The sequence below is a fragment of the Ctenocephalides felis genome, unplaced genomic scaffold (assembly GCF_003426905.1).
Source record: "Ctenocephalides felis isolate EL2017-DRISC unplaced genomic scaffold, ASM342690v1 CF-g0.4_SCAFFOLD_01886, whole genome shotgun sequence".
Taxonomy (NCBI): domain Eukaryota; kingdom Metazoa; phylum Arthropoda; class Insecta; order Siphonaptera; family Pulicidae; genus Ctenocephalides; species Ctenocephalides felis.
The window spans coordinates 27,012,087-27,031,639 of record NW_020538040.1 but is presented as its reverse complement, the minus strand read 5'-3'; the positions used below and the strand labels follow the sequence as shown (position 1 = coordinate 27,031,639).

The window sequence follows — 19,553 nt, the reverse complement described above, 5'->3', positions numbered from 1 at the left end:
GTCTACGTTGATTTATGATAAAAATTTATTTTATAAAAGACATAATATATTTTATTTGTATTAATTACAGTTTTTGTTGATCTATAAAAATAATTACTTTGAAACATGTCAATTTTCTTAAAAATAGGTAAATAATAAATTATCAGAGATATTATTGTCAATTTCCTTGTCGTTACTACTTGCCTTGATAGAAGTTACAACTAGCCCCAAACACGGGGTAAGACTTGTAACACCGCAATTTATCTAGAAAATGTATAATTGTGAAATGATGAACGGCAGTAGTTGATTTTTTTACTTGATTTGGTACAGCAACTATACATCATTATTTTGTTAAAATCGAATTTGTGGATCGCAAGATATATTTATTTGAAAAAAAAAGTTACAACGAGCCTTTAGCTCCCCTATATGTTAAATGTATGAATGTATGTATATGCGCGTGTGATATAATATTTAGTTCCCTTGGCTTTGACCACCAACAATTTTGAACTTTTCGTTGGACCTTTATAAAGATTTGCGGTTATGCAAGAAAAGACTTTTGTTTTATGAATACGATCCTTCCTGTGTCTTATTTCTAAACTTATAAGTCATTTGAATACGATGGTCTCTCCGATTTTTTGTATTTAAGAAAATAAAACCAACTCAAAAAATTCTTATGGTTTATTTTCACACGATACCAATTTCTAGATTTTATTTATAATAAAAAGTTTTATATATTTTTTCAATTGGAATGATGTTGCGTGCGCTTATTTTTATATAGGGTAGAGCGGGTTAAAAGGTCAACAACCGATATCTCAAAAATAATACAAGATTTTTTTAATAACAATATTTGAAAGTAGAGGGATAAAGATGTATAACCAGTCATCACATTGATTCTTGCGTCGTCGCTATGGGGAGATAAACGGCAATATTTGAAAATACATAACAAGATATTTTTTTTGGTTGTGAGCACTGTTGTTTAGTTACCTGATCTTAATATAATTTTTAAGTCTACGTTATTTAATTGTTTGATAATATGTGTTAATATAAGTTAGATTTAAAGGTTTTTTAATATAATCTTTATACAAGCTCACATATGACTAGGGTAAAAAAAAACAACTGAATCTTTACTCTGACAAAAGTGCAAACAATTAAATGTAGTAAAAAAAGTAAATTAAGTTAAATAATGAATTAGCTGGAAGTATTACTGAACATAGTCAGATAGTTGTTTGTTTGATATGTGTTATTTGCTATTACATAATTGGTTTGTTTTACTTAATAAAATTGCACAAATCAAATTGGAATTGGTGCCTTGCCCTCCCCTATATTATATAGTTTCAATTTCAGTTTAAAATTAAACAAATCTAATATATTTATGACAATTTTGAAATTATACGGATGTTAAAAAAGCTAACAATTTTTTAATTCCTGAGTTTTTTTTTATTAAGTATTTTTTTTTAGAATTCACATAACTACATTTATATTTTGAACCAATGATTTGTAGTTAAACCGTAAAAATTTGTTGAATTATAATAATAAAAAACTGTACTAAAGTTTTCTATGATTATTATTTTTTAATATTTTTTTTTATCTAGCAATATTGCTGATTTACTATTATCATTCTAAAAATCATTACTAGTTTAAGTATTTTAATCTGTACAACTTTGAGCATAAAATTCAGGCACGACTGGATTTTGAGTAGACTCTACTCTGCGGACAACTTGATGACAAGCATTAAATTTAATATTCAAATATTCACTTTTAACTCTTAATTTTAGAATCGGACATTTTGCAGCCACTATGCATATTATAAAATTACTTCACATTAGGTACAAATTATGAATTATTTTGGCAAGAGCTTAAAATAATATATATTATTAATTGACAACGGCTAGCTTATAAATAAATAAAATTAATAAATTGAGCTGATAAGTACTAAATTAAACAGTAATACTTAGAACTAACCCAAGTATGTACGAGTATATTATTGTTCGCTCTAATACAAAACGAAATGGTAATAGGAGATGTTATTTCATTTTCACTCTATTTTCATTGTTGAAACTTGTGATTATTGTTATACCTTTACGCTCATTAGTAAACTCCCAACATTCGCAATGAGTGTTATTGCATTCTACTCGAAGCTTATTACATAGGCTAAGTATATGTTTAATGTTATTTTGTACATCTCAGCATTTTCAATGTTATCGCATTATCATGACTTAAATACTCATTTGTAGTCTAGATAATTACTTCTCTTAAATAAAATTGTATAAGCGTGAAACTAGAATACTCTCAGAAGTACCATTACCCTATTCAATTAGTTCCCGGTATGATGCAGTTCCAGCATCGGTTGCGGCCGATTCATTCGGAACCACCGATTTGGAAAAGAAACTTCGAACTTTTACAAAAAACGAACTTATCTACATATCGAGTTCTCAGATTTTTCGGCTATTCAGTCACCGTGTTAGTAAATACTAGCCCACAGTAGAATGATTTCGAACAATTAGAAAAAATATGTTTATACAACACCTGGTTAGTTTTCGTTACGTGAACAGGGGATCGCAGTGAAGGAAAGCTCATAGAGAACGGTCTGATTTAAAAATTGGATATAATTATATATGTTATTGTATGTGTCGACAAATTGCACATACTGATATGTAAGATGAATTATTATAATATTGGAAGCTTTGATATGATTTTATTTTCAAGTGGCGGACAGGGTACAAAGGCCCAATTTGATCTTTGACTTTGAGCAATTATATTGTAAAAACTAAACTAATTAAAACGAGTATGATCAATGAAAGTCTCAACAAATTTATTATTATAAAAATGTATTTTCTTGCTATTTTTCAAAATTTTGTCACCTAGTTCTTTATTTCCCATAGGCAAGGTAAAATAAAACGGCTAGAAGTCAAAAAGGTTCAATGTCTTATTTTTAATTTTAAAGAGATCTTACGAAATAACAGCTACATTATTCAACAAATTCAAAATATATGTTTAATGAGTACATTTTTTACAGAGAAAACACTGTATATAACATTGATTTGGTATTTGGTCAGAAATATTCATCAGCAGAATTAGAATAAATGTTTATTGAATTTATCTTTTGTAGAATTGCTATTTCAACTTGATTTACTTTTTTATCGACTATTGTTTATTCTTTACACCTTTGCCGGGGTGAAGGTTAAGTTGGTTATTTTTACCCCACCCACATGTCTTAATTTAACTTAAATTTAACAATACATCTTATGAAGCAATTAAATAACGGAATCTTAAAAATTATATTAAGATCTTGTAAACTAAACAACGGTGCTCGCAACCAAAAAAAAATTTAGAAAAAAAATTTTTTTGTTACTGGTTTACAAACTTTGCCGTTTTATTAATCTCCCGATAGCAATGTCGTGAAGATCAAGATAATGGCTTTTTTCTTCTCTACTTTCAAATATTGTTGTTAAAAATTTAAGTCCAGTCCTAACCTATATCATAATCTGAAACAATATATATTATTGATAATTGACAATTAAAATTCAAACACTAAGTTTGTCGACAAATTTTTTACCTAGGCACACAGAGAAGTAAGTACCTATATTTTTTATTTCATATAGTAATACTACATTTTGATCAAATTAACTACATTATCTATTTCTAGACAAATAAGTACATTTTTAATTTCATATAATAATGCTACTATACTTTTAGAAATATTCAAGATATGCTGAAATTAATGAATACAAGTTAACATTAAAAATCTCAATTTCGATTTTTAAAAAATCATCAATCCACGCCGTTAAAAAATTATTATTATTAAGATCCTTATTGTTAGTCATTTGAGTCGAGAAGCAAATAACAAGATTAGGTAAGATTTCTCGAGTTCTTTCAATAGAGAAAAAAGTTTTTGTTATTTTAAGTGTTGATTGGTACAAAACAACGAATTTTTTAAAACATGTTAATATAAAGAATATCTTACACTTTAAGATTTAAGTTATTAATTTATATTTCAATTTTCTTTGATTTCTAAATATCTTTATTAACTTGAATGTCCTTCATATTAATCTACCATAATCCTAAATGTTTGTAATGCAATAGAAGTTTGCTGAATTCATTTTTCATTTAGAAAAAATCATATATCCACGCTGTCAAAAAATTATGACTTTTTAAATTAATATCCTTAGTCATTTAAGTCGAGAAACAAAGAAGATTAGTTAAGAGATTAGTTAAGATTTCTTGAGTTCTTTCAATAGAGAAAATAGTTTTTGTTATTTAAAGCGTTTATTGGTACGAAAACAAAGAATTTTTTAAAAAAATATTAATATAAAAGATATCTTAAACTTTAATTTATTAATTTATATTTAATTTTTTTTTAATTTTTTTAATATCTATATTATCTTCAATGTTCTTCATGTTAATCCACCATAATCCTAAATGTTTGTAATGTAACTATACTTTTCTGTTAATTAATTAAAAGATTCGGACGATTGCCACTCATAAATGATAAAAGTTACATCAAATGATTTTTAAATTTTTGAATTTGGTCCAGCCCAACGCACGCATACTTTTTCCAAATTTGGTCTCTCTTGATTGATTCATAATGACATGAAACGTCGAGAAAACATGCAATTAGCAAATCGAATGTTTTTGCGATAACAAACTTCTTCGAGAAGTTAAAAATCTTCTATCTATTTTGATAACTGGAAAGATTGATGAGTCCTAAGTAAATCAATACTTCAATTAGTCATATAGAAGGTGTTTGATCCTCTAACTAAAAACGTGACGTGAAATTATCACTGTATTGTTAATTTTATTTTAATTTGCAATTTAATTAATATTAACAGTTTTACCTATTTTGTTTTCAAAAATAAATAGAGTCAATAACAAGTCCAATGTACTACTCCAATGTACAATGTAACCTAACCATATCTCAAAAATTTTAGATGGATTTTCGAATTAAGTGTGAATTTTAGCGTTGAAAATATATATAGCCAATGTTCTTTTTGAACAACTTGTTATTTGTATATGTATGTAATAATCCATGTTCAAAATGAAAAGACCCTGCATGTAGCTTGATTTAATAAATAGTTCAGGATTCCTTAACGCCATCTAGGGTTATAATAAGCATAGTTAATTTCGAGCAAATAAACAATTTGAGAGGATAGAGAATGTCTTAAATGCAACCCTTCAACGTATCTAAGGCCCTTTAAGGTTCCTTAGTTTGCAAATATTAAGACTGACTAACATCTTAGTACCTTCATAAATAAGTAAACATGAAAATGGTTAGGTGCAAAGGTGTAAATATGAACGCATATGTAAATTAATTGAAATATATACGTACTGACTCTGACTCTGTAATATAAGTTTGCTGAATTCATTTTTCATTTAGAAAAAATTATCGATACACGCTGTTAAAAAATTATGATTTTTTTTATTAAGATCCTTAGTCATTTAAGTCGAGAAACAAAGAACTAGATTAGATAAGATTTCTTAAGTTTTTTCAATAGAGAAAAAAGGTTTTGTTATTTTAAATATTTATTGGTACAAAAACAAGGAATTTTTCAAAAAATGTTAATATAAGTATCTTAAACTTTACTTTATTAATTTTTATTTCAATTTTCTTTAATTTCTTTAATTTAAATATCTTTATAAAATAATTTATAATCTTGAATGTCCTTCATGTTAATCTACCATAATCCCAAATATTTGTAATCCAATAGAAGTTTGCTGAATTCCATTGACAATATTGAAGTCTTTTGTATTTTTTTTGCAAATTTTCATTAAATATTAATCCAATGTAAATCTAAAAGTGTTTGCATATCGTAAATCAACTATCATCGCACAGTCACTGTTATAAAAATTATTCTCGGGCCTGCTCGCGGCCACCGCTGCCCGTCCACCATTTCTTTTATTTGGAAATTTGTTCACGGGCGCAAGCATAATAGAGTTGTCCCAAAATCTTACATGAAATGAGCGTAATGTACCGGAATTAATTTTATCTCTTTAAGGGAGGGAGCTTTGCGGAACAACATGTTTAAACAACTAACAATAGAACGCGTAACTAACGCTTTGTAGTCTTTAACATTCCCGAGAAAAAAACTGGCATACAGAAGAAATATACTCGTGTATCTTTAACGCAATAAGAATGGACGGCACTTCACATAGAATAGTGCGTTTTTTATGTCAAAAGAAATAATGTAAACAAGAACGTGATTTTTGACAGCGAAAATATATTAGTGAAGTTTTGTTAATGTAATAATTCGATTTTGTCCCAAAATATATTTACAATGAAAACAAACATAACAGTATTAAAAGAACATAAAAAAATCCACAAAAAGCATGCCTCTGAAAATTTCTTATCTTGATACTATATTTTTAATGTGCCGATACAGACGCTTCGTCTTTACATATATTATGTGATATATATATATATATATATATATATATATATATATATATATATATATATATATATATATATATATATATATAATATAATATAATATAATGTAAATTCATTTTAATTTAAATTTACGGACTATAATTAAGTACCCTACTCATTGGAACTTGATCAAAATTTAATAATATGTATATCAATTATCAAAGTTTTGACGGAATTTAAACGCAATTTCCAAAAAATGGCATTTTTTACATATTAGAATATCTCGAATTCATAAAAATGTTGACAAAATCTATGCAGAATAGTAAATGAATAAAATATCCTCAATAAAAGAAATAAAATTATAAAACACATTGGCAATAATACATTTATATTTAAATAAATATATAAATGTAATATAAGTATTAAATATATAGCTAGTGGTACATGGCAACGTGCCTTAAGTCAAACTGCTGGAACTTCCCATACCATAATTTAATTCTTTTAAAACTTTAAACTTTAAAAGTTTTTGAAAGTTTTGAACAAATTAAATTATTTTGTGAATATGTATTAAATTTTTTGAAAATAAAAGCACATACAAATTCACTTGACCTGTCTTTACAAAAATTCAATCAACTATTCATTCTGTCGATGCAAGTAAAATATTTTTTGAATAATTCAAATCTGACTCTCCGTTTTCTCAAAAGCTGAATGGCCATATTTTGCATTTTTTCACCTTTTGCCTGTATCATCAAAACGGCTGAACCTGACTACCGAAAATTAATTAGCACATCTCCCTATCAATAGGAATCGAATGTTTTTTGAATAATTCAAATCGGTTGATCCGTACTTTCAAAATCACAACATACATACACACACGCACACACACATACATACATTTTTTCTAAAGCATGCCAAAATGTTCACAATATCATGAAACGTGAAGTAATGCAAGAATTTCATTTTCATTTTTTTGCGAGTACTATAAAGTTAATAATTAAAATATATTATATTCTTGTGTGTTGTCGTACTTCAATTAGTTTTATAAAAATATAAAAAAAATCACATACTTTACAAGAATTGTCAGTTGTAATTACTGGGATAATAATGATGCGGCAATGTGCAGAAATTGAAGATAATTAAAATAATTTTCAGGACTAAAATAAAAGTATTTATTTAAAAGTTCGTGTTAGCTTTTCTTAAGCGGTTGGCAGACAGACTTTATCAATAATAAAAATTCTCCTTCTCGATCACTCGTTTATAAAACTGTTATAACCTCATAAAATCATGGGGCAATTAGCAAGTCTATTAACCAGTTATACGAGACAACAGTAAGTTTATCTGAATCTGCTCGGCTCTATGAAGTAATTATTTGGAATTGGATCAATGAAAACGCCATAATCCCATAAATTGATCGTCAAATGTGTCCGACGTGTGAGATATTACATTAACAAACGGCTTGTCTGCCGGCTGACGTGATCCGGATGAGCGGCCGAGCAACTCTGTTGATTCGGGTCAAATCACGCCCTGCGGAGACAATGAGCGACACTTGCACGACTTACCGACACCAATTAATGACTTACAAATTGAATGCCGACGCATTTGATACGACACGAACACTTTTTATGCAGAACGGAGCGGGGCTCAAAGGTCCGCGGGTAAAAAGGTCCACCACCGATATCTCAAAAACAAGTGAAGTTCGGATTTTTTTAACAACAATATTTGAAAGTAGTGAGAAAAACATCTGTAACCAAACATCACCTTGATTCTTACGACGTCGCCATCAGGAGATAGGTGGCAATGTCTGAAAAATCATGTTAAAGTATTTTATTTTGCCGTTAGTTTTTTTTTGTTTGTGAGCACTGTTGTTTAGTTTACAAGTCCTTAATATAATTTTAAAGCATACGGTATTTAATTGTTTTATAATATGTATTGTTATTTTTAAGTTAGATTCAACAGTTTTTTATATAACCTTTATTAAAGCTTACGTGCGGGTGGGGTAAAAAGGACCCTCTGTATCTTTACTCTATCAAAAGTATAAACAACTAGCAAACCCAGCGAACTCCGTTTCGCCACCAGATAGTTTCGTGGGAAAGATGAAGATTTTTTTTTGTTTTATATTTGAAAAGCAAATGAGTAGCTGTCAAACAATGTATCTACCGGCACCATCTACTCAAAATATTGGTTTGTAGTACATGCTAAGTATCAGAGATGATGCTGTATGTGAAAAAATAATCCGCTTCTCTGTTGAAATTTTTCTTTAATTTTCTTTGCTATAAACCTCACGGAGCCCGAGACCTTTCCAACGAATGCAAAATCGTCGAAATCGGTTCGTGCGTTCTGGAGTTATATCGTCAGAAAGGAAAACCCGACTTATTTTTATATAATAGTTAAAAAATGATTAATAAAACACTAAATTATTTTAAAAAACAACTTTACAGAAAATAAGTGCTCTGAATTGTCCTTTAATACCCCTTAGTCGAAGTACACAGAAACACCCAGGGTGCAGATTCAATGTTTCATTTCTAATTTTGAAAAAATTTTCCGAAATAATAGCTACATTGTTTAACCAATGTAAAATACAAATTTTATGAGCTAATTTTCTTGCAAAAATCACACTGTATACAACCTTGATCTGGTACTCCGTCAGAAATATATTAAGGTAGGAATTAATATTAATTTGATTTATCTCTTGTAAAATTGCTTCATAACGTATACTAATAATTATATTCAGGTATTATAAACTAAACAAAAAGCTAAAAAAGTACCAACTAAAAAAAATACTTTTGTTATAGAGATTGATATATAACACTTTATCTCTAACGTGGTTGTAAGATTTGAAGTCATGGCTGGTTACACATCAGAATTCTTTAAAAAATCTATACTTCAATTGTTGTTGAGATAATAGTGGTAAACTTTCGTCTTTAAGCCCCGCTTTACCCTATATTTAATTACATGTTTACTAGTTTACTTATATATATTATTAACTCAATCACATTGTTAACTTCCCGTAGGGTAAGTTATTGTAATGGGCCGAAAATCGGAATTGAAAATTTTTACATTTCTCGACGTTTTGAAGATTTCTGAACGTTTTGGCATACCTCAGAAAAAATGGATGTGTGTGTGTGTGTGTGTGTGTGTGTGTGTGTGTGTGTGTGTATGTATGTATGGATACAAATTTCCAGTCACGTTTCAGGGCGCACGGATCAACCGATTTGAATGGTTCAAAAAACATTCGATTCCTATTGATAGGGAAAAGAGCTGATTAGTTTTTGGCAAAGGCAGGTCCAGCCGTTTCGGAGATACGGAGCAAAGAGTGCAGAAAATAGAAATCGAATTTTTGAGAGAACGGAGTATCCGATTTGAATGATGTAAAAAACATTCAATTAGTAATGATGGGAGAAGTGTTATTAGTTTTTGGCAAAGGCAGGCCCAGCCATTTTGAAGATACGGAGCTAAATATGTAAAAAATGGCAGTTTTTGAGAGAACTAAGCGTCCGATTTAAATGATTGAAAGAACTTTCAGCTTGTCTTAACAAAATAATTGATTTTGGAAAAAAAAATTTGTTCCATTTTTTTTTTTTTTTTTTTTTTTTTTTTTTTTTTTTTTTTTTTTTTTTTAGTTTTTGTATATCGAAAATATTTCAGATTTAATTTTTAATTCTGACTATAGTTCTAATATACTTTACAAATAATTTCAACTCTGCAATTCAGTTTATATAATTCTTATAAATATTACACAATGTTACAATATTTATAATAATCTATTTGAAAACATTCAGTATTCCTCGAACATTTCGTTACGGTACGGGAAGTTCCAGCAATTTGCCTTAAGGCACGATGCCATAATTGCCTCAAGACAGAATTCCACTTACAGCTAGTTTACACTTATTTTGTTTATTGCTAATTTGCCTATATATTCATCAATATGTGGGGGTAAATAATTACAAAAATAAATTGAATATACAAGATATAAGTTATCTTGATAAAAAACTTTTTTTTAATTATGAATGATTATTGGTTAAATAAATTTATGTATTCTAGTCAAATCAACACTGCTATCAGCGATCTAAAGAGTTTAGTAGGGAGATTTGCTTTAAAATATTATTTAAATCTGAATTTGTTTTTTAATAATATATACTTGTTTGTGCAATTAACTAAATTAGTATATTCAGAATGATAGTGTTTTCATTATATACTCGTAGATTTATAGATTCGCTAGATGTAACTCGATCTATTCAAGGATTTCAAGATATAAGAATATTCCAAATATGTTTTTTTGACAATTGATCTAGAACAATTTTCTGATACAAAGTATTTAAGGGCAAAATTCCAAAAAAGTCTCGATTTTAATTTAATTATGTAAGATAGATCACAAATTAACTAATAACAAAGTACATGCCAAAATAATTGTCGACCTACCTTTAATGCTATAGTTGATCCGCACAAGTCATTTGCAAACTGGAACAATCTGAAAAATTGAACATAATTATTAAGCCAAAAGTATTAACAAATATTAAAAAAAGATTAAACTGGTTCGTTATTAAAATTTATTACTTTGAACAAAGATGTAAACAAAAAATAAAGAAATGAGAAAGATAATAACCAAAATCGGTGTCCAAAATATTCTATAAGATATACCTATATTATATATATTATAATATATATATGATATATTTAATAATAAAATATTAAAACTTACTAATATATACAAAGTAATATATAATTCTCACCTCTGGCTTTGCAGCTGCAGACATTTCTTCGCTAAATAGCACTGCTTCATTTTTTCAGCATTGATTTACACGAAATTATGAAAAAATTATTTAGGTATCATTTTTTATTTAAATAATTAATTTAACTGATTTTACGAAACACTATATTATCTTTTACATTATACTACGAATTTATAAATAAGGACTAAATAAGGACTAAAACAGGCAAAATTATTTTTGAAAATTGCACTAAAAAACGAAAAACCAATCACTACAAGACATCACTTATTGTTAGTAGAGTCAATTGAAATCCCATTATAATCCTTTTAGTTAATTAAAAGTGACAGAAATCGACGAATTCGCTATATAAGTTCACGTTATTGCTTCTCGGATAATTTTATCTTCTATTGAGAAGCATTCTAATCATTTTCTGATTAAATCACAATCTGATATATTGTCTGATTTTACCGCCCTTTTATATTTTACCCTTAATTGATTATATTTTCAGCAAAAACATTGTTATAAATGTCGTTAAGAAGATTTTCTGTGCACTTTATCCTTGATGCTCATGATTTTGTGTTAGCATTGTACTTTTTAATTTCTGTCCATTGAAGTTTCTGCAAAGAAATTTTTATTGAAACTATTAGTTTTAAATTTCAAGTCTTAATTAATTATAAACCAATTTCAGAAGCATGCTTAGAAATTAAAATCGCTCACGTTTAAAAATCACCGATTCTTCTGGAACATCCCGATTACCAATTTGTTGTCTGAAATAATATAATTAGTTAAATGTACATGTGTAAATAATATACTAAATATAAGTTTCAATAAACTATAATATACCTCGTGATTTCCAGAAGAGAGCTTATCAGGAGCTGAATCAGGAGCAACAGCAGCTTCGAGCTTTCACTACACTTCACTAACAATTGTAAGACTATAATTGCAAAACTTGCACAAATGCACTATGCTGCCACAAAAGAATTTATAAATAAGGACTAAATAAGGACTAAAAACAGGCAAAATTATTTTTGAAAATTGCACTAAAAACGAAAAACCAATCACTACAAGACATCACTTATTGTTAGTAGAGTCAATTGAAATCCCATTATAATCCTTTTAGTTAATTAAAAGTGACAGAAATCGACGAATTCGCTATATAAGTTCACGTTATTGCTTCTCGGATAATTTTATCTTCTATTGAGAAGCATTCTAATCATTTTCTGATTAAATCACAATCTGATATATTGTCTGATTTTACCGCCCTTTTATATTTTTACCCTTAATTGATTATATTTTCAGCAAAAACATTGTTATAAATGTCGTTAAGAAGATTTTCTGTGCACTTTATCCTTGATGCTCATGATTTTGTGTTAGCATTGTACTTTTTAATTTCTGTCCATTGAAGTTTTCTGCAAAGAAAATTTTTATTGAAACTATTAGTTTTTAAATTTCAAGTCTTAATTAATTATAAACCAATTTAAGCTTAAATATTAACGATCTAGTAAAATTTATTTTAGAAAAATAAAGTAGGCAATAATTCACAAGTTTTATCAAGTTTAAAATTTTTTTTGAATGTCAATTAGCAATATCGATAAAAAACATATTTATGATGTTTACTAATGCGGACGATTTGCAAATAAAAAGTTTGATACAAAACTTTATATAATACAGAGTGTTAGCTCAGAAACAGAAAGTAAATAATTTAAGCTCATAATAATTAAACTTGTTATCTAAATTAGAATTCGAGTTAGAAGAGTGTGCATTGTTAAAATAATTAAAGAAAGTAATACTATGAATTTCAAATTTTCAAAATTGGTGAACTTGGAGATTCCCTCCTTTACAAAAATATTCTAATGTAAGCAGGCAAAATTGTTTGACGAAACTTGCCTAACTCATTTTCGCAATATAATCAGTGGAAGAAAAAAACAATGCTCAATGGATGGTTTTTTATTCAGACGTAAAAACTAATATAATAACAATTTAGTCATCTTTTATTTAGCAAATTGCTATATTTTGCAGAATATGTATTTGAACTTAGCAATTATTAATGAAACCACTGTGCTGCAACAATTAATGACATTTTACTGTATTTATATGGAAAAATTGCTTCGAGATACGAGAAATTCGACATGCGAGCGTGGTTTTGGAACGAATTAAGCTCGTAAGGCGGGATACCAATGTATATATATATTAGGGTGTAAAAAAATTCTCTGAAAGTTTCAGTTTCTGACTTCTAGATAGCAATTCAATCAAACTTCGTATGGAAATAGCAATGAAAAAATTTCAAAAATTAAAAAAAAATTTTTTTTATTTTTTTTAACTTAGCGACAACTGAATTAAAAGTGAAAATTTGTGTCATTTTTTATTGAAAATTCCACGCTCTGCAAAATTTTTGAAAATTTGTTTTGTGCTATTTCCATATAAAACTTTGGTTGAATTGCGCTCTATCTAAAAGTTAATATTAAGCTAAAACTTTCAGAGGATTGCTTTTTATCAATTTGGAACCATTTGACCCTTGGGAGCAAGGAAATTCAAAAATGTCCACATTAAGGACCACCCTAATATATATATATATCTATATATATATTATATATAATATATATGTGTGTGTGTGTGTGTGTATATAAGTATATGTGTATGAGTATAAGCATAGGTGAACTAGAGCCTCGAGCAGTGTGGAATTGATGGCATATCAGTCGTCGCGTTTTAGCTATTTCACACGTGTTGACTTATTACAGTCGGTAATATCTGAGCCCTCACCCTCAGCCCTCAGCCCTCCGCCGTCTGTTTCCCTTATAAGACACAAGTAGAACGGGGTAATTGGTGCACACTATGTGCTCGTTATTAAACCAGGGGTTAAATACAACTACGCTCCTATATTGATTTTTGTAAAGTATACTCGCATGCGAAAGTCAATGTTTATTGGAAGATAGAGTCACATTAACAACAGATTCTATATCCAGAATTTTACACGTCAGCTGTTTGACGAAGAATGGGGATGTTTTGGCAATATTATATGTAACACGATAATGCTCAATGCATAATTACTATTTAAGATTAATTCTATTGCCAATTTTGCTATCAGTCTCTTGTTATAGACATGTTTCCTATTGAGCCAAAATTCTTTTTTTTTTGACAATTTGGTCAATTATATTATCAATCACCTATTACTAATCAATAGGAGTTTAATACACTATACGTTTCTCTATTGAGACTCTATGGAGTCAATTTTATTATCAGTTTTCCTATTAATTCACATGTTTCCTTATCAGGCCAAATTCTGGCATTTTGTCAATTTTATTATCAGTCTTCTTATGCCACTTGCACTTTTTTTCAGTATTATTGGCAGTTAACACCCAGTGAGTTAATTATCACTTGAAAATGAATATCTACTTTTAATTAAAATATGACATTTTGTGGTATAATATGTTATTCGAAATATATAAAATCCAATTAAAACGATTTTTGACATAAAAGCAAAAAAAATATATTTTCGAAAATCAGATGATAAATACTAACTCTAATATATTTAAAATTAATTAACAAATCTTATAATAAATATTAAAACGAAGAAATTGACATTTAAAATTAACTGGGATTGTTATATGTTTGATATTGATATCGTTAATATCTTTTTTTAAAAAGTGGAAGTTATATTATTTAAACACTAACGTTACTGTTTTAAACAATGTAAAACAAAGGTAATTACAAATAGATACTAATAGATATAGTTTAGTCAAGTGATAAAATTATAATCAAATTTATCACTCAGTTAATAATTGGTAGAAATATATTTTAATAATATAAATCTTTTCTAATTAAAATCATAAAACGTCGAATGCATACTATTTTTGATAACTTCACAAATTCAATTATCAGAAGATACTTACGAAATTATATTGAGGTGTTATTTAAAAAAATATGTCAATGTGATATCTATTGAACTAGTATCATACTAGTATATATCCGCTAAAAAAACAAAACTAGCATTTATCAAATTAAAGTGAATGTTGAAGATCTATGAATAGTTTTAGAGAACTACATTACCAAGAAATCGATTATACCTATATAATTCTAACTTTAAACGTTGTTTTTGTTAAGCAAACATTTTTAAAAAGAATCATTCGACAAGTCGTCGAAGTCATTAGAGAAATGCTAGAATCTGATATGTCGTTTCTTTTGTCCCCGGCTTTCATTATTTTCATCTATCAACTTCATTGACATCTGCCCGATGTTTCCTCCATACTAACGACAGTAAGTTTTCTGCTGCAATTAATATCTACCAGACATATTGGAGTGAAATGACGACTGTTTGCAACGAAAATCTTCCGGAACGTCGACTTTTAGACAAGTAGTTAATCATCTAATGGAAATAGAGTTTATTATGGAAGACTTGAGAGGAAAAGTCGCGGCAAAAAAGGAGACAGAATTACAAATATTTTTAATTTCTTGCGGCAATAAGTACTTTACAGAAAAAAAAGTTGAGGACAGAGTAATTTGTAATTTTAACATATTTTTATATATTGCATTTATATTTTTAATTTTATTTTTAATATATTTATTTTGGTTATTATGATACATAATCAAAATTGATCATTCGTCTTGCAAGAAAATAATAAATTATATAGTATAATCTCAACATTATTTAAACGCCTAAACGCCTAAAACGTGAAGTATTAAGTACTACGTAGAGTAGAGCAGGACCTAAAAGGCGCGGGTAAAAAGAATCACCACCGATATCTCAAAAACATGTGAAGTTAAGAAATTTTTAATAACAATATTTGAAAGTAGAAGGCAAAAATTGTATAATCAGCCTTCACCTCAATCCTTACTATGTTACTATCAAAAGGGAATCCATAATACGCGTAGAAGTATTTTCTTTCATAGTTTTTTGCTTACGTTATATATTTGGTTATATAGACCTTAACATAATTTAAGTATACGTTTTATAAGATGTCTTGTTAATTTTAAGTTAAATTCAACAGTTTTTTTATATAACTTCTATAAAAGCTTACATGTGGGTGGGATAAAAAAAATTTGATTGTGAGTCCTGGCAAAAAGTGTAAACAATAAAAAAAATAGTAAATTAAAAAGTGAATTAAGTTAAAAAGGCTATATTATAAAAGATAGGTTAAATAAATAGTTATTCCAACTCTGCCGATGATCATTTTTGACAAAATACCAGCTCAAGGTTATATACAGTAGAATATCTAGAAAAAATGTACCCATAAAATTGAACCTAATTTATATATTGGCATTGGTTGAATAATGTAACTATTATTTCGTAAAATTCCTCCCCCTTTCGTACAAATTAAAAATAAGACATTGCAGCACCTGTTTGATTTTTGGGTGTCTCATTTTACCCCGCCTAGAAATTTAAAAAAAAAATATAATTGTTCAAAGTCTAATTGGACTTTAGTGCCCCGCTTCATAAAGTTACCCGAAACATTCATACTTAAAGACTAATATAAGTAAGTCTTAGTACTAGTCAATGAGTAAACTTGAGTAAATTTTTTTCAGAGTTGGTGGATAAATCATTGTTTACTACGTGATCTATATCTGTAAAATTCACAAAAATACAATAGAACAACAGCAAAATACTAAATTTACAATGAGGCTGTCACATTGCATAGCGAAAAAAGCTTTGTGTTTGGCTGTATTTTTTTTTTCTCTTTTAAAATAAATATTTAAAATTTTTTCTCCAAATATAATATGACATTACCATATTACTTTGTATTATGTACATTTTATTTGGGTATCATTTTTTTTGCCAACGTTTTCTAATATTATTTGGGTTATCTATTTTATTCGATTTTTCGCTACGTCTAAACTAGTCTATCAATTACTTTACAATACAATACTATTGTATATTGTAACAGTAAATATTTTTATATAATTAAAAATAAATTAAATTAAAAGATCTTAAATTCGTATTTGTTATGTAAAATTGCATAGTTGTTTCTACTTTGTGATATTATGATCTAATATTTGTAAATTGAAATTAGTTTTCAGAAGGCTATCTGTACCAGAAGATATTTTTTATATTGTTTATCTGATTTTTATATAATATATTATATGTATATATACATAATTAATAGAAATCAGAACTTAACGAGTCCTAGTTTTTATAGATGGCAACCTAAACGGTTGTCCGATCTCCATGATAAAACTATTATTACCGTTTCTGTAATATTAACATTGTAATAGAGGCAGTAATTCCATTAACGATCTATTTTTACTTGGAAACATTTTGCTATTTACAATTCCAGTAAAAACCGATGTTACTTCTGATCGACATCAAGTTGTCGGTGACGAGCATCGAGTCAGGAACTTCTGATTGAGATCTTACAGCTCAAACCACTAAACCACAGGGAAGCCCCTAAATATAATATATTTAAAAGTTAGTCTCTAGAAATTTCTCCAAATTATTTATAATCCTCCAACTTTTAGTTTACTCATCATCTACTAAAGTTAGCTTCGACTAGATAGCGTCTTAGTAAATAGCGTCCCAGTGTCTCGTTCTCAGCCAAAGTCACAGATGTTCAAAGCGGTTTTCAATAAACTGAAATTCACTTGTAGTAGTTTCCATGGAGGCTCAGTAATAGTATAACACAGTGTTAATTCAGTTAACACATTCAAGAGAGGAGACACTTAGGAGCGGGCGCACTAACTGCACTTAACACTTTCGCTTCCGTCGTCTCAAAGCATCGCGAGATACTTGCTCAAAAGGATACGGGAGAACCGGGGATTACGGGGCACAATGGAACGGGAGTCGAATCATTACACTTCAAGATGATAATCATACCTACTTGGAAATGGCATTGTATACAAAACAAATTGTTGTTTTGTTATGAATAAGCATCGCAAACAAATCGTCTATTTTTTCTGTTTATTAATTTTCTTTAAGGATATATTTCATATTTAAATTTTTTACTCATATTATTTATCTTCACATCACCATTTCAACTTTGCATTCTTTATCATATGCCAACATACGGCGAGTATTCAATTCAGTTCCCACAATCGGCAAATGCATATTTTCAATAATTTCTGATGAATATTTTACAATTTTCACTGATTTCTATTCTTACGAACTCATGAAAATAGTCAAAATTACATAATTCATAAAAATAGTAAAATTTAACTATAGCATGCAAATTAGTGCAAATTCATAAATTATCTTTCTCTTATATTTTATTTTACTTCTTTACCATAAGAAGTAATTTTCACTTTATCAAATTTTACATTTTTGTTATATATTTTTATTTGCAAAAAATCAGCTTTTAATAATCATGAAAACTCTATAGTTACAGGATTATTTTTTATTAATTTTTTAAATAAATTCATTATTATATGTGAGTGCTTTTTGTCTCGATGCATTTTACCAAAACTCCCGATATGTGTAAATAATCAACCTAATCAATAAGAATTAATGAATAACATTTTTATAATTAAACCACTCTTTATAGACCCATTTTAGAATTTTGTTAAGACACCTATCATCATACAAAATTTTATCAAATCATCAAAAAAATATCACCTAATAATCGAACCTAATCACATTTTCCAACTGGAATCCTTCGACCACTTAAATTTTCGAAATCGGTTCAGGATTTTTGTCAAAAATGTGAACCAAATTTTTTGTAACTATAAAGAAACGTCTCGCGAAAAACGAATACGCTGGAGTACTTATGGAGTTTTATCGAATGGCATTCAAATTTTTTAAATTGGAGGAAACGTCGAGAAAAATTCAAATTTTGGCTCATATGTACATAAACACGTTTCTAAGTTTCTTGATATTTGTAAATACTCCAATTTGATATATGCTTGACAATAAAGAATCAAATGATTCAATGCACTCGAAAAAAAAATGCATCTGAATATATATTACAAAGATACTTTTTTTTGTTATGCCAAAATTGTTAAAAGTTCTCTAAATGCACTAGAATTATTAAAAACTCATTCTTTAATCAAAATAAAACGATTCCTTTAAATTTAATCAGTTTATTATAGATGTTACTTGTTTCGCGGTTCAGGAGCAAGAGTGATATTTTACATAGTTTTAACATAAACATAAAAATGGCGGATATATCAAATTGTGGGGGCAGAGACCCGTACCAACAACACAAATAATAATGACGAGATATTTAAATCTCAAATGTACATATAAAATTACGTTTAACATCATGACATGTCACATGTCATTATATAAAAAATGTGACAAACAATTTTGCCCAACTGGTCTTATGAGAAGTTAAGAACAGTACATTTCTCTTCTATCTCATAGTTGATTTTACTTCATTACGATAAAAGAATATGCACTGTATCAAATTTTACTTGTTTGCTATCTGTATAAATAAGTATGCACAATTTAATTTAATCATAACCAAATCATAACCAGATAGAGAAAATGTTAGCAAATAAGCTGTGGCATACTCTTTGCCAGTTTTAAGCGAATATGCACAATTAGTTATTTGATTATAACTAAGTTAAAGAAA

General features: G+C 28.0%; 1 protein-coding gene across 1 annotated transcript in view; it reads right to left on the bottom strand.

Moving 5' to 3' along the window:
* The window catches only part of LOC113374800 (segmentation protein Runt-like), a 105,292-nt gene extending 94,166 nt beyond the window's left edge, over positions 1 to 11,126 (bottom strand). Inside the window, exons 1-2 of the mRNA XM_026614766.1 lie at positions 11,077 to 11,126; positions 10,766 to 10,814 (exon numbers count right to left, since the gene is read on the bottom strand). Coding sequence (XP_026470551.1) covers positions 10,766 to 10,814; positions 11,077 to 11,126 — 99 coding nt within the window. The remainder of the gene's footprint in view (positions 1 to 10,765; positions 10,815 to 11,076) is intronic.
* Positions 11,127 to 19,553: the final 8,427 nt, after the last annotated feature.